The sequence below is a fragment of the Dryobates pubescens genome, chromosome 11 (genome assembly GCF_014839835.1).
Source record: "Dryobates pubescens isolate bDryPub1 chromosome 11, bDryPub1.pri, whole genome shotgun sequence".
Classification (NCBI taxonomy): Eukaryota; Metazoa; Chordata; class Aves; order Piciformes; family Picidae; genus Dryobates; species Dryobates pubescens.
The window spans coordinates 855614-874938 of NC_071622.1; the positions used below are offsets into that span (position 1 = coordinate 855614).

At 56.4% G+C, this 19325-nt stretch overlaps 1 protein-coding gene across 11 annotated transcripts in view; it reads left to right on the top strand.

The window, feature by feature from the left end:
- The window catches only part of PACS2 (phosphofurin acidic cluster sorting protein 2), an 82342-nt gene extending 64011 nt beyond the window's left edge, over positions 1 to 18331 (top strand). For 6 of the 11 annotated variants that reach the window (XM_054165071.1, XM_054165072.1, XM_054165073.1 and 3 more), the window contains exons 19-25: positions 496 to 528; positions 5514 to 5556; positions 10086 to 10128; positions 11220 to 11355; positions 13690 to 13916; positions 16828 to 16941; positions 17843 to 18331. In XM_054165071.1, the coding sequence (XP_054021046.1) occupies positions 496 to 528; positions 5514 to 5556; positions 10086 to 10128; positions 11220 to 11355; positions 13690 to 13916; positions 16828 to 16941; positions 17843 to 17961 (715 nt within the window). In that variant the 3' untranslated portion in view covers positions 17962 to 18331. Of the gene's footprint in view, positions 1 to 495; positions 529 to 5513; positions 5557 to 10085; positions 10129 to 11219; positions 11356 to 13689; positions 13917 to 16827; positions 16942 to 17842 lie in introns of those variants that run through there. The other 5 variants (XM_054165076.1, XM_054165077.1, XM_054165078.1 and 2 more) reach the window with 2 other exon arrangements.
- The last annotated feature ends 994 nt before the right edge of the window (positions 18332 to 19325 follow it).

A 19325-nucleotide genomic window follows, 5' to 3' on the forward strand; every position in this document is an offset into this window, starting at 1 on the left:
TCTGCAGCACATGGACTTAGCCCTCCCAGCAGTGAGCAGGACCCCTTTACCAAGCTGGTCTGACCCCTTTGGGTACAGGGATTTTGGACTTGGCAGTGCTGTGCCTGAACCTCTTGACAGGTGTGTCAGGCTTAAACCCTGCAGAGCTTACTTGGAGGAGAAGTTGATGAGACTTTAGTCAGACTCCTGCCCTTGGCTGCAGTCTCTTAGGAGCTCTGTGTCTGCTTTGAAGTTACTTAAACCTTGAGCCAAGCACCCCATGAGCCAACAGGAGAGTGAGCTAGAGGAGCAAGCTCTCCCTTGCAGTGATGGGCAGGTGTCTCCCCACGTGGCTTTCCTCACCAATGCAGCTCTCTGACACTGGCAGCAGCCTGGGGAGGGTACTGTGCAAAGCACCACAGAGATGGTTTCCATCAGCACTATCTGAATGAATGCTTCACTTGGTTGCAATTCTAATAACATATTTGTCTTTTTCTTTGGTTGCTTTCTGAAAAGGAAAAAGAGCTTTCATTTTGATTTTACCATAAGGTATCAACCCCCTTTAGGTTCCCTTTCCCACCTCCTCTCTCTTTTCCCCCATGAACTGGTCTTCTGTGCCTTGTTTAACAGTTCTTGCAGGTCTGGGAAGCACAGTTTGTGTTTTAGGTCAAACTCTGCTCGCTGCTTTGAAGCCATGGCTCCTGCTGGCAGAAGGCATTGTAGAAATGGCAGCTCTGCCTTTGGACCACACCTGTGGGTTCTCAGGATGTAGACTGAGTGGGAATGAAGGGGTTATTGAGAGAGTAGCTTTGAGCAGTAAACCATGGAGAAGGTAAGATGCTGTTTTTCCTTCCCTTCTTGCTAGCCATCAGAGGATATAGTGCAGCTCTGAAAGGATCAGGACTGAGCAGAGGCCTTTCAGGTCTCATCTGTTGGAACTGCAGTGCTGTAGGTGGCCCTGGGTGGGGTTCAGATGTGTAGTGTCCAAAGTGCAGACCAGGAAACATTCTCCCTGTAATCAAAAAATGGAGGGCTAGTCTGTTACTGGCAGGCTAGCTCAAAGGTAAGGGACTTAGCTGAGCTTAAGGAGACGGAGAGATGCCAGCAGCGGAGCTGTGCTCTCTGAGCTGCCTCCAAAACCCCCTTGCCCTGCAGGGTCCCCTGCTTCCAATGGTGATTATTGGGCATTCTTCATTTTGTCCTCATTTCACAAAGTTCCTGCAGCTCCCTCTCACTCCAGGCCAGAGGTGAATGGCTTCTCCAGGGCCAACTCCCAAGGCAGTGGTCCCTGTAGCAACAGCAGCACTACCTACAAATTCCTCACGAGCAATCTCCCAGTACCGTAGCATCTGCTCTGTTAAACAAGCCCTAGTGGTCCAAGGAAAGCCAGGCCAGGCTTTGGGACATAGCTGTCTGTGATGAGCTGCTTTGTAACTCTCTTGCCAGCTATCCCTATCTCACCTCTGCTGTCCTTCCTGTGCCCCTGTTCTGTCTGTCGTGGCGAGGGGCTGGCGCATGTGCTGCCTGTGGTGGCTGCAGCAGTGCCAGAGCTTTGGCCCCTTCTTTGGGAGCATCTGCTGACCTTACCTGAAATGAAGGGGGCTGGCTGGGGGAGGGGTGCAGGAAGGAAATGAATTGCCATTTCAGCTCCTCTGCCTTACACTGGGTGACTGACTTGGTAAGCACTGGGACAGTTAATGGCTGCTGAGTTGTCAAGAAACACTGCAGTCCGGGCAGCATCCGGGGAGCCGAGGCCATGGTGGCAGAGCTGTGCCTCTCACTAGCAGGGGTGCATCATCCATGTGGCTATCTCTCTGCTTTGCTGTCTGGAGTGAAAGCTGATGGCATTTGGGATCTGAGATTGGGCAGACACTCATTCCCAGTGGAGCTGGATCGCTCAGCAGTTCTGTGACCTCGGGCTGGTGTCACCCACTGTAATTCAGTGTCCAGCACAGCTCATGCCATGTGGCTTCTGGACAGCCCCCCCAGCTCTGGGGAGCAGCTTGGCTGTTGGAAATACAAGCACTGCTTGCTTTTCAGGGTGAAGGTTGAGTCATTTCCTACCTAGGTACACCTTGGCTAAAAGCTCTGCACTCTTGTATGTTGTACAGCACTTCCCCAGCCCTTGCTCCCTGGAGTACAAGTGCCTTGGGTCAGAGGTTCCTGAGTGCTAGGGGGCAGGGTAATGCTGCAGGCTGCCTGCTGTGTGTCTCTGAGGCTCTGCAGGGCAATGGCTTGGCAGAGCCCAGGTCGTTTCTCCAAGTGCTGCTTCTAAAACACACCTGCAGCAGCTGCTGAACATGAAGACAGGTGGTGAAGATGGAGCCAGTCCCACCTCTGGCTCAGCAGTGCCCATGGTAGAAATGTTAACAGGAGCTTCCTTGTGCCCCTTACCCAGAGCAGTGCAGCAGGGGAGAGTCAAGGCCAAGGAATTCAGGATGTCCTGCTGAGATCGTTCAGCCTGCTGTAGGAGCATGAGGGGTGCTGGATGGGTGTTCCATGGGGAGGTGACTCATCTGATGTGTCCTGGGGACGCGGTGTCGCTTTGTTCCTTTGTGTGATTTGACCACTGGAGACTTGGTGGAGCTGGGGCAGTGTTAGGCAGCAGCCAGCTGCAGTTGCCCAGTGGGAAGGACAGATGCTTCTTACCAGGTGTGAGCCTTGGAGAGTCGGTGGTGGTGCTCGGCCTGAGGTGGCTTAGAGGCCTGCTAGTCCTTCAGTGATAAAAGCTCCCTCCTCCCTGTTGCCCCCTGCAAGTCTTGCCTGTAGTAGTGCCTGAGACCTGCTGGGAAATCACAGGTGTGTGGCTTCATTTGAACCTGTCCTGGGGTGCTTAGAATCTTCCTCCAAGGCTACTGGCCTTCCACTGGCATGGCTGCTCGAAGGGATGATTCAGTCCCTCTTGCTGCAACATCTGACAGCTTTGTAGCTTACTCCTTCCCTTTGTCAGGTGGGTGACTCCTGGTGATGTGGCACCCTCTCTTTCCTAAGAGTCCTAGATCTTATAAATCTAGCTATATGTCTTTGTTCCAGCTGAATCCATTCCTTGGGCTAGGGAGGGAGCCTGCAAGTCCATTCCTGGGCAGTTTGCCTTTGAAAGACTGGCTGCAGGTGGATGGATTTTGCCCAAGCAAAACCCGAACAGCTCCCTGTTCCCCATGAAGATTTTCTTCTGAGCCTCCCTGCATAGGTCTGGTTTGTGGTTTGGGGTTGGGTTTTTTCCCTCCAGCATGTGGGAATTACTGATTTCTCTTGAGCAGAGATGAAGTATCAATAACACTGTGAAAAATCCCCAAGCAGGATCAGGTCTGACTCTAAATCAGAGCTGAGATGCCAGGGCCTTCAGAAGCCCTGTGAGCAAAGCCAGTGCCTTGCTCATCACCACAGAGGCTAAAAGCTCTGCAGCCTGGGGATCTGTGCAGCCCAGGTGATAAAGGGGAGCTGCCTTTACAGGCACAGGCAGTGCTGTAGTGGCAGGGCTGTGGGAGGAGGAGGAGAAGCTGCTGTCGAGGTGAAAGGACTCTGGATGAATGCTTTGGGATCCTGAAGGACAAGAATGAGGAATCAGCATGGAAGAGGAGAACAAGCAGGGTCACCTCAGCTTTTGTTCCATCCACATGAGGAGCAGCTGTCATGATCAGCTGCATTTTTGGAGGCACATGTGCAAGATCCCAGTTCCCACGAGGACTCATGATGGGACTACCCTGGCTGAGCTGGGATGCAGCTGGATGGCTGCAGGAGCAGTCTGCATCGCTGTGAGCTGTGAATAATGGTGAACCAAGCAAATGATGTGTTTCAGAATTGCCCCAGAGCTCTCCTCTCTGGGAGTCTGAGCTCCCAGGAGGAGCAAGAATGAGTTCTCTGCTGGAGTTGGGCTGGGATTGCTTGTCTGAGAACTTGGAGCAAAGCTTCACCACTTTCTGGGTGACAAGGAGACTGCCCTTGCTGGGCCAGCAGCACTCTCTTCTGCCTGCTTCTCAGCTGAAGAGAGCTGAGCCTCTGTTCTGCGATCCTCCCAGCAGCTCTGTGGGTTTCTGGTTTCCCTTGGTGAACTGGACTTGGCCATGCTGTGTTCTGAGGAGATTTATTTGCCTTGTTTGGCAAGATGTGACCTTTCTGCCTTCCAGCACAGGATCAGGAACTTGGTCATCTTAGTGTGGGCTTCTGCAGGGAGAAGGAAGGTGCAGCACCTGGGGCTGGGAGGTAGGAAGAGGGAGCAAGGCCCCTGGCTTTTGCTTGGAGGTGGATAAGCAGAGCTGAGCCAAAGAGAGAGGCTATTTGCAAAAGCACACTCTGGGAGCAGGAGGGAGCTCTGGCTGAGTCATGTTCTGTGCCATTCTTTTCACAGGGCTTAGAGGAGGCTGTCCAGCCCGTGCTGATCACACAGCTGTTGGCAACCTTTGGGCATTTGGTGCACTCGGGATCTGTGCCCGGGAGGAGCACAGGAATACCTGCTTTGCTTTCCTGGGGGGAGGTGATGCTGAGTGGTTTCCCCCTGCACATTGTGCTGAGGGGTTAAAAACAGACGAGAAACATGAGAAGTCTCAGTGTTTGTCTGCTTCCTACCTGCTTCCTGTGCCTGAGCACCGAGAGCCGTTGTGTGTCCTGCCTGTGCAGTCCCTGCTGCTGCCGAGCTGTGCGCTGCAGCCCTTTCCTCATCCTGTGGGTCTGTCTTCATGTGTCCCCCTTGAAGGAAGCAGTGGCTCTGCAGGCTCTCCCAGCCTGCCTTCCTCCTCCTTCAGGTCCTTCCCCTTTTTGTGTCTCTCTGGAGTCTCTCCCTGGTTCCTGCTCGGTGTGACCGTGGCATCCCTTGCTGGGCCTTCCCCGCCCTCTGCCTTCCGAACGCCGGGCAGGGCCAGTGCGGGGGTGGAGGGCGCCGCCTTCCTGCCGTCCAAACGTGTGCGGTGTCCTCTTCAGGCGTTGCTGGGGCACGGTGTGCTTTGTGTTCTCCTCGGCCTGGCTGTGCGCTGGTCTGGAGTCGGTGTCCTGCCCGGCGCCCCCCGGCTGGCAGCAGCAGGGAGCCCGCGGGCAGGGGGTGTGTGTGTGTGTGCCCGTGGCCGGTGCTGCCCGAGTAACCACGTGTCACGGCTTGTAACCCCCGTGGCAGGCTAACTGCTGTAGGGTGCCAGGATGAGCAGGGCATGGCCCGGGGCTCGGCAGGTGGGACGCGGGAAGGCCGTGCGTGCAGCGCCGCGGCGGTGAGTAAGCAACGCGCGCCCTGCCCGTGGTGTCGTGGTGCTGGCACACGTCCGTGCCCCGCAGTAGGAGCCCGTGTGTGTGGTGACTGCGTGCCGGCAAAGCATGTTTCTCTGTCCGGCCTGAGGGAGGGAGGAAGAGACCTTCCCGCCCCGGCCCCGGGGATGTGCCGCAGGCCGCCTGCTCCTCCCCACCCCTGCGGACTCTGAGCGTGCTGAGAGGAGACCTTGGACTGGCGCTTGCATCCTGCCCGTCCCTGCTGCATGCCTGAATGCAACACGTGGAGGGAGCAGCCTGTGGCAGCAAGCTCTTAACCACTCTTTTCTCTTTGCCTTTAGCCCTGACGAAGAATCCTCGCAGAAGTTCATTCCCTTTGTCGGGGTGAGTGTTGCATTAGTTACGCTGGCTCAGGCCAGCCAGGACGTGTCCACAGGTGTTAACCCAAACTTACCTGGTGGCTGAGGTAGAGCAGGAGGAGCGCTGAGGTGCTCTGAGGTAAGCATGAGCGTCACAGCTGCCTGCAAAAGCAGACCTGGAAGGTCATGGAATCTCCTGGATGGAAAAGACCTTAAGGTCATCGAGTGAGCCATAACCTAACGTCTCTGTGCACGCAGTTGTTAGTCCGTGTCCCTGAGCTCCTCATCCAAATGTCTTTTGAACCCCTTCAGGGATGGTGACTCCCCCACTTCCCTGGGCAGCCTGTGCCAGTGACCTTGTCAGTGAAGATGTTTTTCCTAATGCCCAATCTAAACCTCCCCTGGGGCAGCTTGAGGCCATTTTCTCTGATGGTTTCACTTGTTACCTGGGAGAAGAGGCCAAGCCTCCACCTTGCTACAGCCTTGGTATGAGATCCCTCAACAAACTGCAGGCTGGATTTTACCTTCCAGTCAGGTGGCTCTGGCTGCCCTTGTGTTGCATGGCAGATGGCACTGAATTGGGCACCACCATGGCCTTGTTTGTTTGATGCAGAGAGGAAGGTGTGATGCTAGAGTTCTCTGATCTGCAGCCTGTGGATCAGCAAGGGTTGCAAGCCAGAACACCTAGTTCTCAGAATCACAGAGTGTTAGAGGTTGGAAGGGACCTCCAGGGGTCACCACCCCCCTGCCAGAGCAGCATCACCCAGGGCAGGCTGCACAGGAATGCATCCAATCCATGGGGTTGGAAAGGCTCCCCAGAAGGAGACTCCACAGCCCCCCTGGGCAGCCTGCTCCAGGGCTCTGGCACCCTCACACCAAAGAAGTTTCTCCTGATGTTGAGCTGAACCCTTCTCTGTTCCACTTTGTCTCCATTGGTCCCTGGCTTATTGCTGTGCACCACCCAAGAGAGCTTGGCCCCTCCCCTGGCCCCCCACCCATCAGATACTGGTAGGCATTGATCAGATCCCCTCTGTCTTCTCCAGACTAAACAGCCCCAGGGCTCTCAGCCTCTCTTCGTAGGGGAGGTGCTCACATTGGTGGAGAATTGCTGCTGGGCCATGTGCAGATAAGTGATGTGCCCCTGGAAATCTCAGGGCTGTTCCCAGCACTGCCCTGGGTGGTTGATTTGGCCAGATTTGCAGTTCCAGTGTCCTCTGTGTGCTTGTGAACGATCTCCAGTCCTCAATATCCCATCCATTCCTGGGAGTGGAGTACATGCCCCCAGGGAGAGGTTTCACACCAGTGTTGAGCCTGGGCCTGTGGCTGTTGAGTGCATTTTATTATGTGAATATGTACCTGGGATAGTAGCCTCTGGCTTTTCCTCCTGTCCTTTAGTAATTGTTCCCAGCTCAGGTGGCCAAGTGCAGAGTATCTTCTAGGCAGGGCTGTGTTTGTGCTTGTCAGTGTGTTGTGTCCTATGTGTCCTTTGCCTTTTCCAGCTTCACTCCCCTCATTTGATTACACTCTTCAATTCACAGGATGTTAGGGGTTGGAAGGGACCTCAGGAGATCAGGATCCAAGCCCCCTGCCAGAGCAGGAGCAGAGAACCCAGCACAGGTCACACAGAACACATCCAGATGAGGCTGGGAAGGCTCCAGAGGAGACTCCACAACCTCTCTGGGCAGCCTACTCCAGGGCTCTGGGACTCTCCCAGGGAAGAAGTTCCTCCTCATGCTGAGCTGGAACCTCCTGTGCTGGAGTTCATTGAGTTTTAGGTACAATTTAGATACAAAGTCATTGACCTGTGGCCAAAAGGACATCTCCTGACTGCTCTTCCCCTACTGGATGTCCTCTTTGCAGTTTTTGCTGCTCTCTTGTACCTCGGATCCTTGAGTGCTGGCTGTCTTGTTCTGCCTTCTCCGTGCCCAGCTGACTTGTGTGTGCTGCCCTCCCTGCCTCAGTGCCTCAGAACTAATCTGAGCTCCCAAGGCATTTAAGGAGCTTAGTCTCTCTTGCCCTCAGGCTGACCCTGCTTTCACTCTGCTGCCTCTCAGGAGTGGCAGTCTCTCTCTGCAGTGCTCCTGAGCTGGCAGTCTGCTCTTGCTTGTTGAAGGACAGCTGTGTTCTGCAGAAGCAGAGAGATGTCTTCCCGATGTGTTCCCTGCTGATGAGCTTTCCTGTGATCTCTGACCCTCCTCCAAACTGCAATTTCTGGGGAGGAATTGCTGTTGTGAAACAGCTCTTTCACCTTTCTGAATAGCATGAGAAGCCCAGAAGGGCTTGGAAGCTCCTGGACTCCTCTCACTGTAGCTGCTAGGCTCTGCCAAGCTTTCCTTTGGGGCTACTTTTGTTCAGACCTGTGCACAAGTCACTCAGGCACGGAGTGTGTGTCCAGTTGTGGTCCTGACACCAGCAGTGCCTTTGCAGTCTGGCTTTGATTGTCTGACAGTGGCAAGAGTGAACAGCTCTGTTGTGTGTCCAGCACTGCCAACCTCCAGAAAACCTTGCCTTGAAGGCACAGAGTGGCTTCTTGTGTCAGCTGGTGCTGACAAGCAGATCAGTACTGCTTATTCTTGCTTCTAAAGCATTCTGACACAGTGGTTCCCCATGGAACACCTCTGAAGAGACTTTGAAGGACTGGTTGCATGTGTCTCACAATGTTTTGGTGCTCATGTGCAGCCTCAGACTCCTTCCCTCAGCTGCAGCCTGCTTGGAGCTGCGAGAGGGAGCTAGCAAGGTTTGAGTTTGCCAGTCCTGATGTTGGCTGGATTCTGTTAGCTTTTAGGGTGCAAAACCTTATGTCCTTCAGCTGGGTTGTGCAGCCTCTGGCCAAGAAGTGAGCAGGGCAGCAGTGTGCTGCTCAGCTGGGCCCTGAAGTGCTGGGAAGAGAGCCTCAGGATGGGGCCAGGGTGTGGTGGTGAGGCTGTCAGTTGCCAGGAGAGGCTGCAGGATGTGCCTCCTTGGAGGAAGAGAAGGCTGGCTGCTGCAGCATTCCTGGATGGAGATGTTGGGAGCTCAGCCATTTCAAGTGCCTCTGGGAGTTGGAGGGAAGAGGAAGTGTTTAACCTTTCTCCCATGTGTCTGAACAGCATCTGCAGTCAGCCAGCAAGGGGGAAGAGATCAGAAGAGATTTCCTGTCTGGCTTGCAGATCAAGGTGGCTGTAGGCACTTTCCTGTGTTATGTGTTCTTCCCCTTACTCTTCTGCCTTCTCTCCTCTTGCTCACAGCTGGTTTGGTCTGTGAAACATCCTCGTGGTGTTTAACGCAGCACAAGTGGCTGCTGGACTCCAGGCCCTGCTTTGTTGCCCTTTGGGTGGAGATTGGCCACACTGAGCTGCAGCTGCCTTCTCCTGAGCCAGTGCTCCCTCAGGGAGCCTCTGCACACACTGCTGAGCGCATGGTGGCTTTGCCAAGGCTGGAGCTAACAGAATCCACCAGAGAGCCTGACAGCTCTTCAAGACCCAGCACCGAGCATGCAGCCCCTGCCCAGAATGTGCAGAGTGCAGGGGGTTGTCGTCAATGATTAGCTGCTGCTTGCTGATCCCAGAGCACAGAAATGTGCTCCCCAGAGATGTGGCCCAGGAGTGGTCATGTATGATCTTAAACAGCCTTTTGCTTTCCAACACTGACATTGGTGCTCCTTCTGAAGCAGCTCTTACTGACTTGAGATTCCTCTGCAGCTCTTTCCCATTTGTCAGCATTTATACCAGCAGCCCTAGATACAAGTCTCTTCAGGGCCTTAAGAAGGGTCTCTGCAGTGTTGAGGGTGCACCACAGCAGTGGATCACTGCAGAAGGTCCCTGCTTTCATTCCCCAAGGGTCATTTTGTCTTCCTAGGCACACTGTGTTCTGGGGAGCTTGTGTCTGTAGCAAGCTCTGCTCCAGAGACTCTTGCCAGTGGCATCGATCTTTAACCTAAGCACAGCAGCTGGTGGTTGGCCATATCAGAACACATTTGTTTCCTTACTTCAGTGTGACTGGGACTGTTCTGACGTGTCCATGGGATGGTTTATCTCTGTCTGTGCCCAGAGGCTTTGCTGGAAGCTTTAGCATCTTTGCCAGACACTTCCCTTCTTCAGAGACTAGGAAACTGCCCAGGAGCTGACTGCACTTCGTTGCTTTTGTGGTTTGCTGACAGATTGCAACTGTGCTGCAGCCTAGAAGTGGCTGCACCTGTGGAAGCTGCAATTAGCAGCTGCATCAAAGCAGTGCTAAAAGGTTATTCCTCTTCCTTTCTTCTCCCTGCCCTGTTCCCACAGGTGCCACAGAGAGGAATGGGAGCTGCCATAGCTTGGGGCTGAGGAGCTATTCAGAGCTGTGCAAGTCTGTAACAGCTCCTAGGTTCTGTGCTGTCTTCTGTATGGGTCAGGGAAGGGCTTGGCTGGACCCCTGCCCAGCTCTTGGTAGCCTCCACTTGGTGCAGTACTTCAACACGACCTTGGCTGCAGGGGCAACACTAAGGGGGCTGTAGGGCTGAGCTTAGTTTGGAGGCTGGGGTGCCTGATGTTCAGAGGACTTGTGTTTCACAGAGCTCTTCTGTTTTGCCCCCTCTAGGTGGTGAAGGTTGGGATAGTGGAACAGTCTTCTGCAACATCAGGTAACCAGCGTCTGAGCGTGGTGGCCGGCGAGGTGGTGGAAGTCTCACTTCACAGGCAGAAGGAACTTTGCTGATGGCTTGGAGTTCCATGAGGTGGAACTAGATGTCATTAGCTGCCAGTGCTGCTGCTTCACTCCCAGCAGCTGCCTGCAGAAAGACACAGCCTCTCTCTTTTGAGAGGGGCCCTTTTTCAGCCTGCTGGAATTCCCACACCCTCCTCCGGGGAAGCTCCAGTCACACGTGCAAACACCTCCTTTTCTGATGTGTGCTCTCAGGGGGATGCTTTCACTGCTCTGGCTGAGGTTCCTGCTCCAGCCTGGGGAGGCAGCTCAGCAGGAGCTCATGCCAGTCCCCCTGCACTGGGCTCAGCTGGCTGAGAGAATCAGTCTCCATCAGGTGCCTGACCCTGGGAACGCCAGGGCAGGCAAGCAGAACAGCCTGAGCCCCAGTGTGTTTAGTGAAGGGGTGCAAAGCTGAGTGACACAGCACTGCCTGCTCAGACACAGGGCCATGGGCTGGTGCTCCTTCATATGCACTACTAATCAGGAGCATTTTTCATTGTTGTTGGGATTGGTTTGTGTGTTGCTTCACTGTTAAACCCAGAGTCCTCTGGCCTGGGCTACACAGGGCCTGGGCAGCCCTCCTGTGGGTCACTGCTTGCTGACGCAGAGCTGCCATGCTAGAGGGCCAGCACCTGAAGGGGTTGATGCCTTGGTGGTGGAGGGTGGAAGCAGGGGGAATGGGCAGAGCCCTGAGGAGCCCAGGGCTACAGGATTCTCCAAGAGTCTCAGCATTGTGCTGCCCTGCAGTGGCTCCAAGTGGAGACTGCCCAGCAGAGGTCCGTGTGCTGGAGGCTCAAAATCAGCTGGGAGCAAAGCCTAGGCAGGCAGGTGCCAGATGGGGAGCCCAGAGGAGTGTGGCTGTGTGTGGAAGTGCCGTGGTTGGAGCGTGGAGGCAGTCAGGCCTGGTGGGATGGCTGCTCTCTGGACTGAGCCTGGGCAGCAGAGCCTGGGCAAAGGGAGCTCTGCCAGCATGGCTGGGCTGGGCTGGGGGACAAACCTAGACAAACCTTCTGTCATTTCTTCTGCAAGGTGACTCTGATGATGCAGCTCCCTCAAGCTCCAGTGTCCTTTCTTCTACTCCACCTTCTGTGTCTCCTGCTGTGAAGGAAGCCTCCCCCACGCCGCCCTCCTCGCCCTCCGTCACAGGCAGCTTCTCGTCCTCCAGGTAGAGCATCTTGTGTCTCTGGACAGCTCCACTGGCTCTCTTGTCTGGCATGTGTGAGAGCAAAGCTCTGTGAAAGAGAGCTCACAGCTCTGCTTTCTTCCTCCTTAGCAGACACTCCAAGCTGTCACCTTGCCCCTTCACCTCTTTTTTCCCTCTGGAGTGCCTGTGTCCTTGCCAGCTGACACAGACCTGGGGAGGGCAGAGGAGATCTTGCACCCAGGGGGAAGATTGCCCTTCTCAAGGACAGATCTACTGACACTAGAAGGGCAGCCTTGTTTCTGATAGTCTGGCAGAAACCCTGACTCTGAGTCATTGCAGCAGCCTTCTAAGGAAGGTTAGTGTTCTCCATCTGCTGGTGTTTTCCCTTTGAGGCTGGATTCTCTTGGGGAGGTATGTAGGCAAAGAGAAGCCTGTTAAGACTCAGGAGTGCTGGCCTAGTCCCTCATGACTTATGTTTTTAAAGACCAAGCCAGTGTAAGGTCAGAGTGACCCTGTGGAAGAGCAGAGAGCTTGTCCTCTGTGAGGGGTGAGCTGACAGCTTAAGGTGGGGAGTGGAACTGCAGTTCCCGTTCATGCCTGTGCCTGAAAGCATAACAGAGCAGCAGGCTGGGCCCAGCAGCTGCTGGGTGGCAGTGCAGGGAGCTGAGGGATGTGCAGGCTCTGGAGGGCAGAGCTGACTTCTCCTGTGTGAGCTCTGTGGGCTTTCCAAAGCTGAAGTGGTTTGGGAACCTGCAGCCACAAGAGCGTAGGCTGTTGGAGCTGTGAGCCGTGGCTGTGAGACAGCCGGGCTTGGCACCTTGGCTCGAGGAAGCTGGTTCCTTTTTGTTTCATGCTGTGTGATAAAATCAGCAAGAAATGAGGAAATTCAGGCTCAGCACTGTCCCATCCCCACTGCTCTGTGTGGGACAGCCCAGGAGCTGGAGGGTTCCCAGCCTGAAAGGTTAAGCCACACACAGCCAGGAAGGGAGCAGAACCTCCTGCCTGGCCATGGTGAACTTCAGAATGCTTCATTTTATCTTTCCATCCTTTACACCTGAGGTGAGAAGGGATGCAAAGGAGCCTTAAAAGCCAAAGCTGCATTTCCAAATCCCCATCATCCTCGAAGCATCTTGCTTCTGAAGTTGCCCTGGGAGCCCAAATCCTGACTTTGGTGCCCAAAGGTGAACTCTGCTTTGCAGTCTGGCTTTCAGCTGAACAGGTGGCAAAGAGCAGGAGATGATGTGCTGAGGAGAGCTGAATGCTGGCATGTCCCTGCTTCACCTCAGGCAGCGTAAGGGGATGCATGTGGCATTCAAGATCACAGATTCATCTTCCTTAACATTTCTCAAGCAGGGGACACAGACTGGTTGATGAATGAAGTTCCTTTTTAGTCTGGCACTTGTGTTATTCAACACTGCCCAGGAACAAGTCCAGGGCACCAGCCACAGGTGTGCTGAAGCCCCTGCTTCGCTCAGGGTTAGCTGGGCAGGGCCAGGCAGGAGGTGGAATTTCCCAGGCTGCTCATCTTGCCTTTTCTGCCTGAGGAAGTGCTGGCAGCATGGTTTGGTGACACATGGCCGCTGCCAGGATGCACAGGAGTCTTCAACAGCAGATCATGTCCTGAAATCTGCCATTGTTTAGCAAACAGCACAGGGCTGGCAGAGCTTTTCCCAGCACTGGAATTCCCCAGCACACAGCAGGCCTCTGGGGCAGACCGCCCCCTGCCAGCTCCTTTACAGGGACCTGGGGAGAGCGGAGGGCCTGTGTGAACTGTGGAGCTTCTGGACAGGAGGGGAAGCAGCTGATGACAGAAGAGCTCCTGAACACATGAGATGGAAGCAAGTCAGGGAGACTGAGTTCAGGCACCTGCCAGCTCTCTGCTGACTCCCATTCAGAGCTGGTTTTGTTGGTGTTGGGCCTGGCCAGAATCATTCACTCATCAGTGCTTAGGAGACAGCAGCAATGTCTTACAGCTTCTCTTCCCCACTGGAAAACTGGAAGTGGTCTGGCTCACCCCAGGGTTGCCTTTGCTGTCTGGGTGACTGAACTCAGCACTGCATTAGGAAACTCTTGTCTGTTCCCTTTCCCTTCGTTCATCCCTGTGGCAGTACAGCAGCTCAGCTTGTCTCAGCTCATTGCCACTCTGTGCTGCCAAGCCGATGCCACTATGCTGTGTGAGCCAGGCTGCATCACTCAGTGGTGGCTTCTTGTGATGACCAGGTCTGACTGCAAACACTGCTGCCTGCTTTCCCCCCAGGGTCCTTTGGTAAGGCCCAGCAGCCGGCCTGCAGGAGCACAGGTGGGGGATCTCCACCGGGCGCTGGGCAGAAGTTACCTTCTCCTCTTGTTTTCCAGCCAGAACCTGGGTGCTGAGCTGATGGGCCTGCAGGTGGATTACTGGATTGCAGCTCCACCCGTGGACAGAAAGAGAGACCCAGAGAAGAAGGACCTCTCCACTACCAAAAACACACTGAAATGCACTTTCCGGTCCCTGCAGGTCAGCAGGCTGCCTGCCGGCGGCGAGATCGCCTCCACTCCTACCATGTCCATGACGGTGGTGACAAAGGAGAAGAACAAGAAAGGTGAGGGGGACACAGCTGCTGGGGGCAGAGGCCACAATGTGCACTGCTGCCCCCCTGTGCTCCTGCCCCAGGGCTGCCTGACTTGGCAGTCCTGCAGTACGGCGCTTCAGTCATATTTTATCCCTCAGATCCCGGTCTGTCTGTAGGTGAGAAGTGACTGAGCCTTATCCCCCAGTCCTGGCCTGTCTGTCTGTCTGCATGAGGTGGTTCCTCCTTGTGCTGTGTGGCAGGAATGTGTTCACCCTTACAGCTGAGATGGTATAGCCCAAAAGAGCCAGGGTGGGGACAGCACATGGATGTTTGTGGGTGGCTGTTCTGAAGCCAGGAGATAGGCTGCTCTGGACAGCTTCCCTCCATCCCTTGTGAGCCTGCTGGGGTTGGTTTGGGTATTGGATTAGGTAAGAGGCAGCTTCTGCCCCAGCCACCAGAGTCAGGGCAGACCCTTCAGCCTGTACAGCTCCCTGCTCTGGTCTCTCCTCTGCCACAGGGCACAGATGCAGAGAGAGGCAGGACCTGTGTGCATCCCCTCAAGTCGCAGCCCGTGGCAGCAGGCCCAGGGGAGATGTTTGCTGGCTTTGGCATGGTGGTGTCCTCTCAAATGCCATTGTTAGTGCCCCCAGCCAGGTGGCACCAGCCAGGCCTACCAAGCCCTGGCTGGGTGTGCTTGTGGGTACGAGAGCAGGGGTGCAGCAGTGGAACCTCTTCCACAGGAGCTCTTCTGTGAACTCGGTTCCCAGTCCCCCTGACTTGCTTCCATCTGCTGTGTGCATCAGCTGCTTTGTGGGACAGGAGAGGGAGAGAAATGCTCTCAGTGCAAAGCCTGATGTTAACTTCTCTAATCTTCTGCCCTTACACTTATGGCTGTGGGTTTATTTGCTCAAAACAAACAGTGATTTGTTCCTGGCCTTGGGCATGTGAAACGTTAGACAGTGAGAACAGCTCTGCAGCCAAGTATTTCCTGGGGAGGAGCAAGGCAGTCAAGCACTTGGATTTGCCCTTCAGGTATCCCCCTGCCTGAGCACCTGGGAGTTGCTCCTGGTGGAAGCAGCAGTCTGGGGAGCTTTGAAAGGAGATGTAGAGAGGCTCCTGGACCAGTGGCTGCAGCGCTGGGCTAAGAGCTGTGGCACTGCTGGTACCACCCCTGACCACAGCCCTTTTAAGTGGCAATGCCTGTGGGCAAAGCAATCCTGAGACACTTCAGGTGTTCTTCCCTGGGGCTGGCCTAGCCTGGAGTGGTGTTCAGTGTCACCAGCTTTTGTGAAGCCAATTTCAGAGAGGCACAGAGTGCTTTGGATTGGAGGAGACTTTTAAAGGTCATCTGGTCCAACCCCCCTGAAGTGAGCAGGGACACTCAGATCAACTGTAGTGGTCAGGTTGCTCAGAGCCCCATCCAACCTGACCTGAAGTATTTGTAGGGGTGGGGTATCTACCACCTCTCTGGGTAGCCTGGGCCAGTCTTTGATCACTCTCAGTGTAGAAAATGTCTCCCTTGTATCTCGTGTACCCTTCTTTCAGTCTAAACCCATCCCCCCGGGCCTGTCACAACAGGCCCTGCTGAAAAAGGTTGTCCACATCGTTCTTATAGGCCCCCTTTAAGTACTGGAAGGTTGCAATAAGGTCTCCCTGGAGCCTTCTCTTCTCCAAGCTGAGTAGAGCTGAAAAACTCTCTCAGCCTTTCTCCAGCCCTCTGATCATTTTTGTGGCCTCCTCTGGACCTGCTCCAACAGGTCTTTGATGTGCTGAGTTTGTACATCTGTCCTCGTGCATTCACAGGATGTCAGGGGTTGGAAGGGACCTCAGGAGATCGAGTCCACCTCCCATCAGCTCTCCTAATGCCTTTCCCTCCCCACCAGCTTCCCTCCTGCTCTGCAGAGCCCGGGGGGAGGCTGGAGCGCGGTGCTGCCGGCAGCCCGGGGTGCACTGTGTGGCACTGCCCCTGGGGGCAGCCCCAGCTCCCGCAGAGCCCGGGGGGCGGCTGGAGCGCGGTGCTGCCGGCAGCCCGGGGTGCACTGTGTGGCACTGCCCCGGGGGGAGGCTGGAGCGCGGTGCTGCCGGCAGCCCGGGGTGCACTGTGTGGCACTGCCCCGGGGGGAGGCTGGAGCGCGGTGCTGCCGGCAGCCCGGGGTGCACTGTGTGGCACTGCCCCTGGGGGGCAGCCCCAGCTCCTGCAGAGCCCGGGGGGAGGCTGGAGCGCGGTGCTGCCGGCAGCCCGGGGTGCACTGTGTGGCACTGCCCCTGGGGGGGCAGCCCCAGCTCCCGCAGAGCCCCGGGGGAGGCTGGAGCGCGGTGCTGCCGGCAGCCCGGGGTGCACTGTGTGGCACTGCCCCTGGGGGCAGCCCCAGCTCCTGCAGAGCCCCGGGGGGAGGCTGGAGCGCGGTGCTGCCGGCAGCCCGGGGTGCACTGTGTGGCACTGCCCCTGGGGGGCAGCCCCAGCTCCCGCAGAGCCCGGGGGGAGGCTGGAGCGCGGTGCTGCCGGCAGCCCGGGGTGCACTGTGTGGCACTGCCCCGGGGGGAGGCTGGAGCGCGGTGCTGCCGGCAGCCCGGGGTGCACTGTGTGGCGCTGCCCCTGGGGGGGCGGCCGCCCGGCAGATCGCCGGCACCTGGCTTCCGTCCGATGCCGGCCGAGCCGCAGGAGTCACCGCAAGGGTGCCCTTCGGAGCCTGGGATACGAGCGGGGAGTGCCTCAGGCAGGGACGCTTGGGCTGAAGGTGTCCCCGCGTGTAGGTGGCGGTGCGGAGCGCTGCCCCAGCCAAGCTCCCGCCGGCCACGGCGGCTTGAGGACAGCAAACTCAAGTGAAGACTTTTCGGATGCAAATGCTGAAATGTAACCCTCCAACCAAAGGGCTTGGGGCAGCTCCTTTGGGCGGCTGAGAGTCACCGTGTGCTCCTTTGCTTTGTTTTTGCCTTCCAGTGATGTTTTTGCCCAAGAAAACGAAAGACAAGGAGGTGGAGTCCAAGAGCCAGTGTATTGAGGGGATCAGCAGGCTGATTTGCACAGCCAAGCACCAGCAGAACATGCTGCGAGGTGAGCGCAGCCCCTCGGGCTCCGGGGCGAGGCTCAGCTGTTAGCACTGTCCTGCAGGCAGAGGGCCGACCTCCTGTCCCGCCCCGTGTCCTGGAGGCAGAGGGTTCCTGGGGAATGGGCTGGGATGTGTCCAGCATGGCAGAGTGTTTCTGCAGGTCTGGGATGTGGGAACATCCTCCCTTACCTGGGAACTCCTCTGAATCTGTGCCCTGGGTGAGAGCAAGGGCTGGGCCGGGATCCATTCCCCCCTCTCCCTGTCTCCTTTCTCTGTTTCTCTTGCACACCTGGTGCAAGGGGTGGTGGTGAGCCGTGAGTGTGGCTGCTCCTCGAGGCAGGACTCTGGCAAGCCATGGCATGCCTGTGCATGCGCCTTGCAGAGCTGTGCATCCAGTATCCAACATACCTCTGTGGCCTGTTCACTCTGGCAGTCCTCCCCACTGTTGGCAGCAGAGGCATCTGCCCAGGTCACCTCCTTAATCCTAGCCCTGTCCCTGTGAGGGGTGGTCACAGAAGGTGTGTGTCCCCTTAGGGAGACACAGCTCTGCCCATGCAGAGTGCCAGTGAGGAGACTGGTGTCCATCTCTGCAGCACTGCCCAAAAAAGCACAGGCATGTGTTTAGGAAATGAGGAATCCTATCAGGTGGCCCCGAGCTCAGCAGCCAGGGGAGCTCCAGCGGCACCCAGCGGTGCTGCAGCTGCAGTCTGAGCTCTTCTGCCTCACCTGCTCTGCTCCCAGCGGTCTGCAGCGCCGGGTGGCCAGGCAGAGCAGTGCCTGCCGCCAGAGCAGAGCACAGCCAGGCCTCTCTCTGCTGACAGCAGGGCAGGTCCTGGCGAAACTGCTCCAGGTTGGCCACTTCCATTCAGCATTTCCTAACTCTGTTCTTTCTTACCCCCCCTGCAGTGCTGATCGATGGGGTGGAGTGGAACGACGTCAAGTTCTTCCAGCTGGCAGCACAGTGGTCCTCTCACGTCAAGCACTTTCCCATCTGCATCTTTGGACACTCCAAATCTAACTTCTAACCCTGCTGGGCAGAGGCACCTTCTGCCCCCCCGAGGACTGCGCACCAGGAGCCAGGACCCGCGTGCCAACCCCTGACCCGCGCCGCTCTGCCCTCTCCTGCAGCATTCATTACAGATCTGCTTGGATCACTTGGGAACTACCTTTTCCTATTAACTCCTAAGTTTACTACAAGGGAAGGAAACCCCTTTAAACAAAGGCAAAAAACAAACAAAACCAACCCAGTCTTAAATACAGATGTGCTGACCACATGAAGTCGTGGGGGCGTTGGCAGGAGCAGGCAGCCTGCCCCGGAACACCTCCCGCTTAGGAGCAGGTAGCTGAGGACCTGCACTGCTTACTAACCTGAGACCTCAGCGGTGCGAGCGGGCTGGGAGCGGCTCCAGGGCATCCCCTGCACCGTGGTGCGCTTGGCCCCCTGCTGTGTCTCTAGGGAAAGAAGATGGCCAGCCTCTCTGCCTGCTGCCAGAGGATGAGGGTGGCTTTGGCAAAGCCTTGGTGTAGCCAGGGAGGGCTGGAGAGGAGATGTCCTTGGGAGCGTGGTGTTTGTGCCTGAGGAGGGCCGGGTAGGAGCCAGCAGCTAGGGGAGCACTGGGTGTAAGGCAGCTCCAGTGTCCCAGCTCTGTGACAGAGACCAAGCAGAGCCAGTCGCAGCGTCCCCACAGCTGGCTGGGCTGCCGGGGCCGCTGCCTGCGTGGGGCCGCCGCTGTTCCCATACTCACACCCATGACTTACCTGTCAGGGAAACCTCACCCAGCCTCTGAAGGGAAGGAGTTTTTTAACAGCTGCAGATCTTTTTTTTTTTAATGCTTTCTAATAAAAAATAAAAACAAAAAGACAGGAAAAAAAATGAAGTTGCCAAAAAAACCCAAAGGCAGGAAGCCAGGAGGAGGAGGAGCTCTTGTCTCTGAAGTGATCCATCACTAGTGGCTGGACTGGGAGCCAGCCTGTCTCTGCCTGTCCAGCTGCCTTCCCACCCATCTGTCAAACTGCACACAGGAGCTAGTGGGGGCTGCTCTGTCTGCTGCCTTTGTCCTGCCCTGACTGCACTCTGCTCCCCAGAGCCTGCTGCCATCTCCCCCTGCACCGCCCCAGGCTGGGTGCAGGCTGCCTGGCTTCAGGGCCGCCACAGGAGCACATTTTTTGCTGTCCCCTTAAACCACCCTGGACCTTTCCTCAGAGGGTGTAACAAACATGAAAGGCTCTGGGGCATGGCAGCCTGGCCCTGGCTGCTCTGTAGGTGGGTGTTGTCCTTGAGCTTCTGCTTTCTCAGTATTCCTCCCCATGAGCATTTCTCCGTGGCTGGCGTCCCTTTGCCAGCAGGCAGTGCTTTTGCCCTGGCACAGCACTGCCTGTGGCTTGAGGC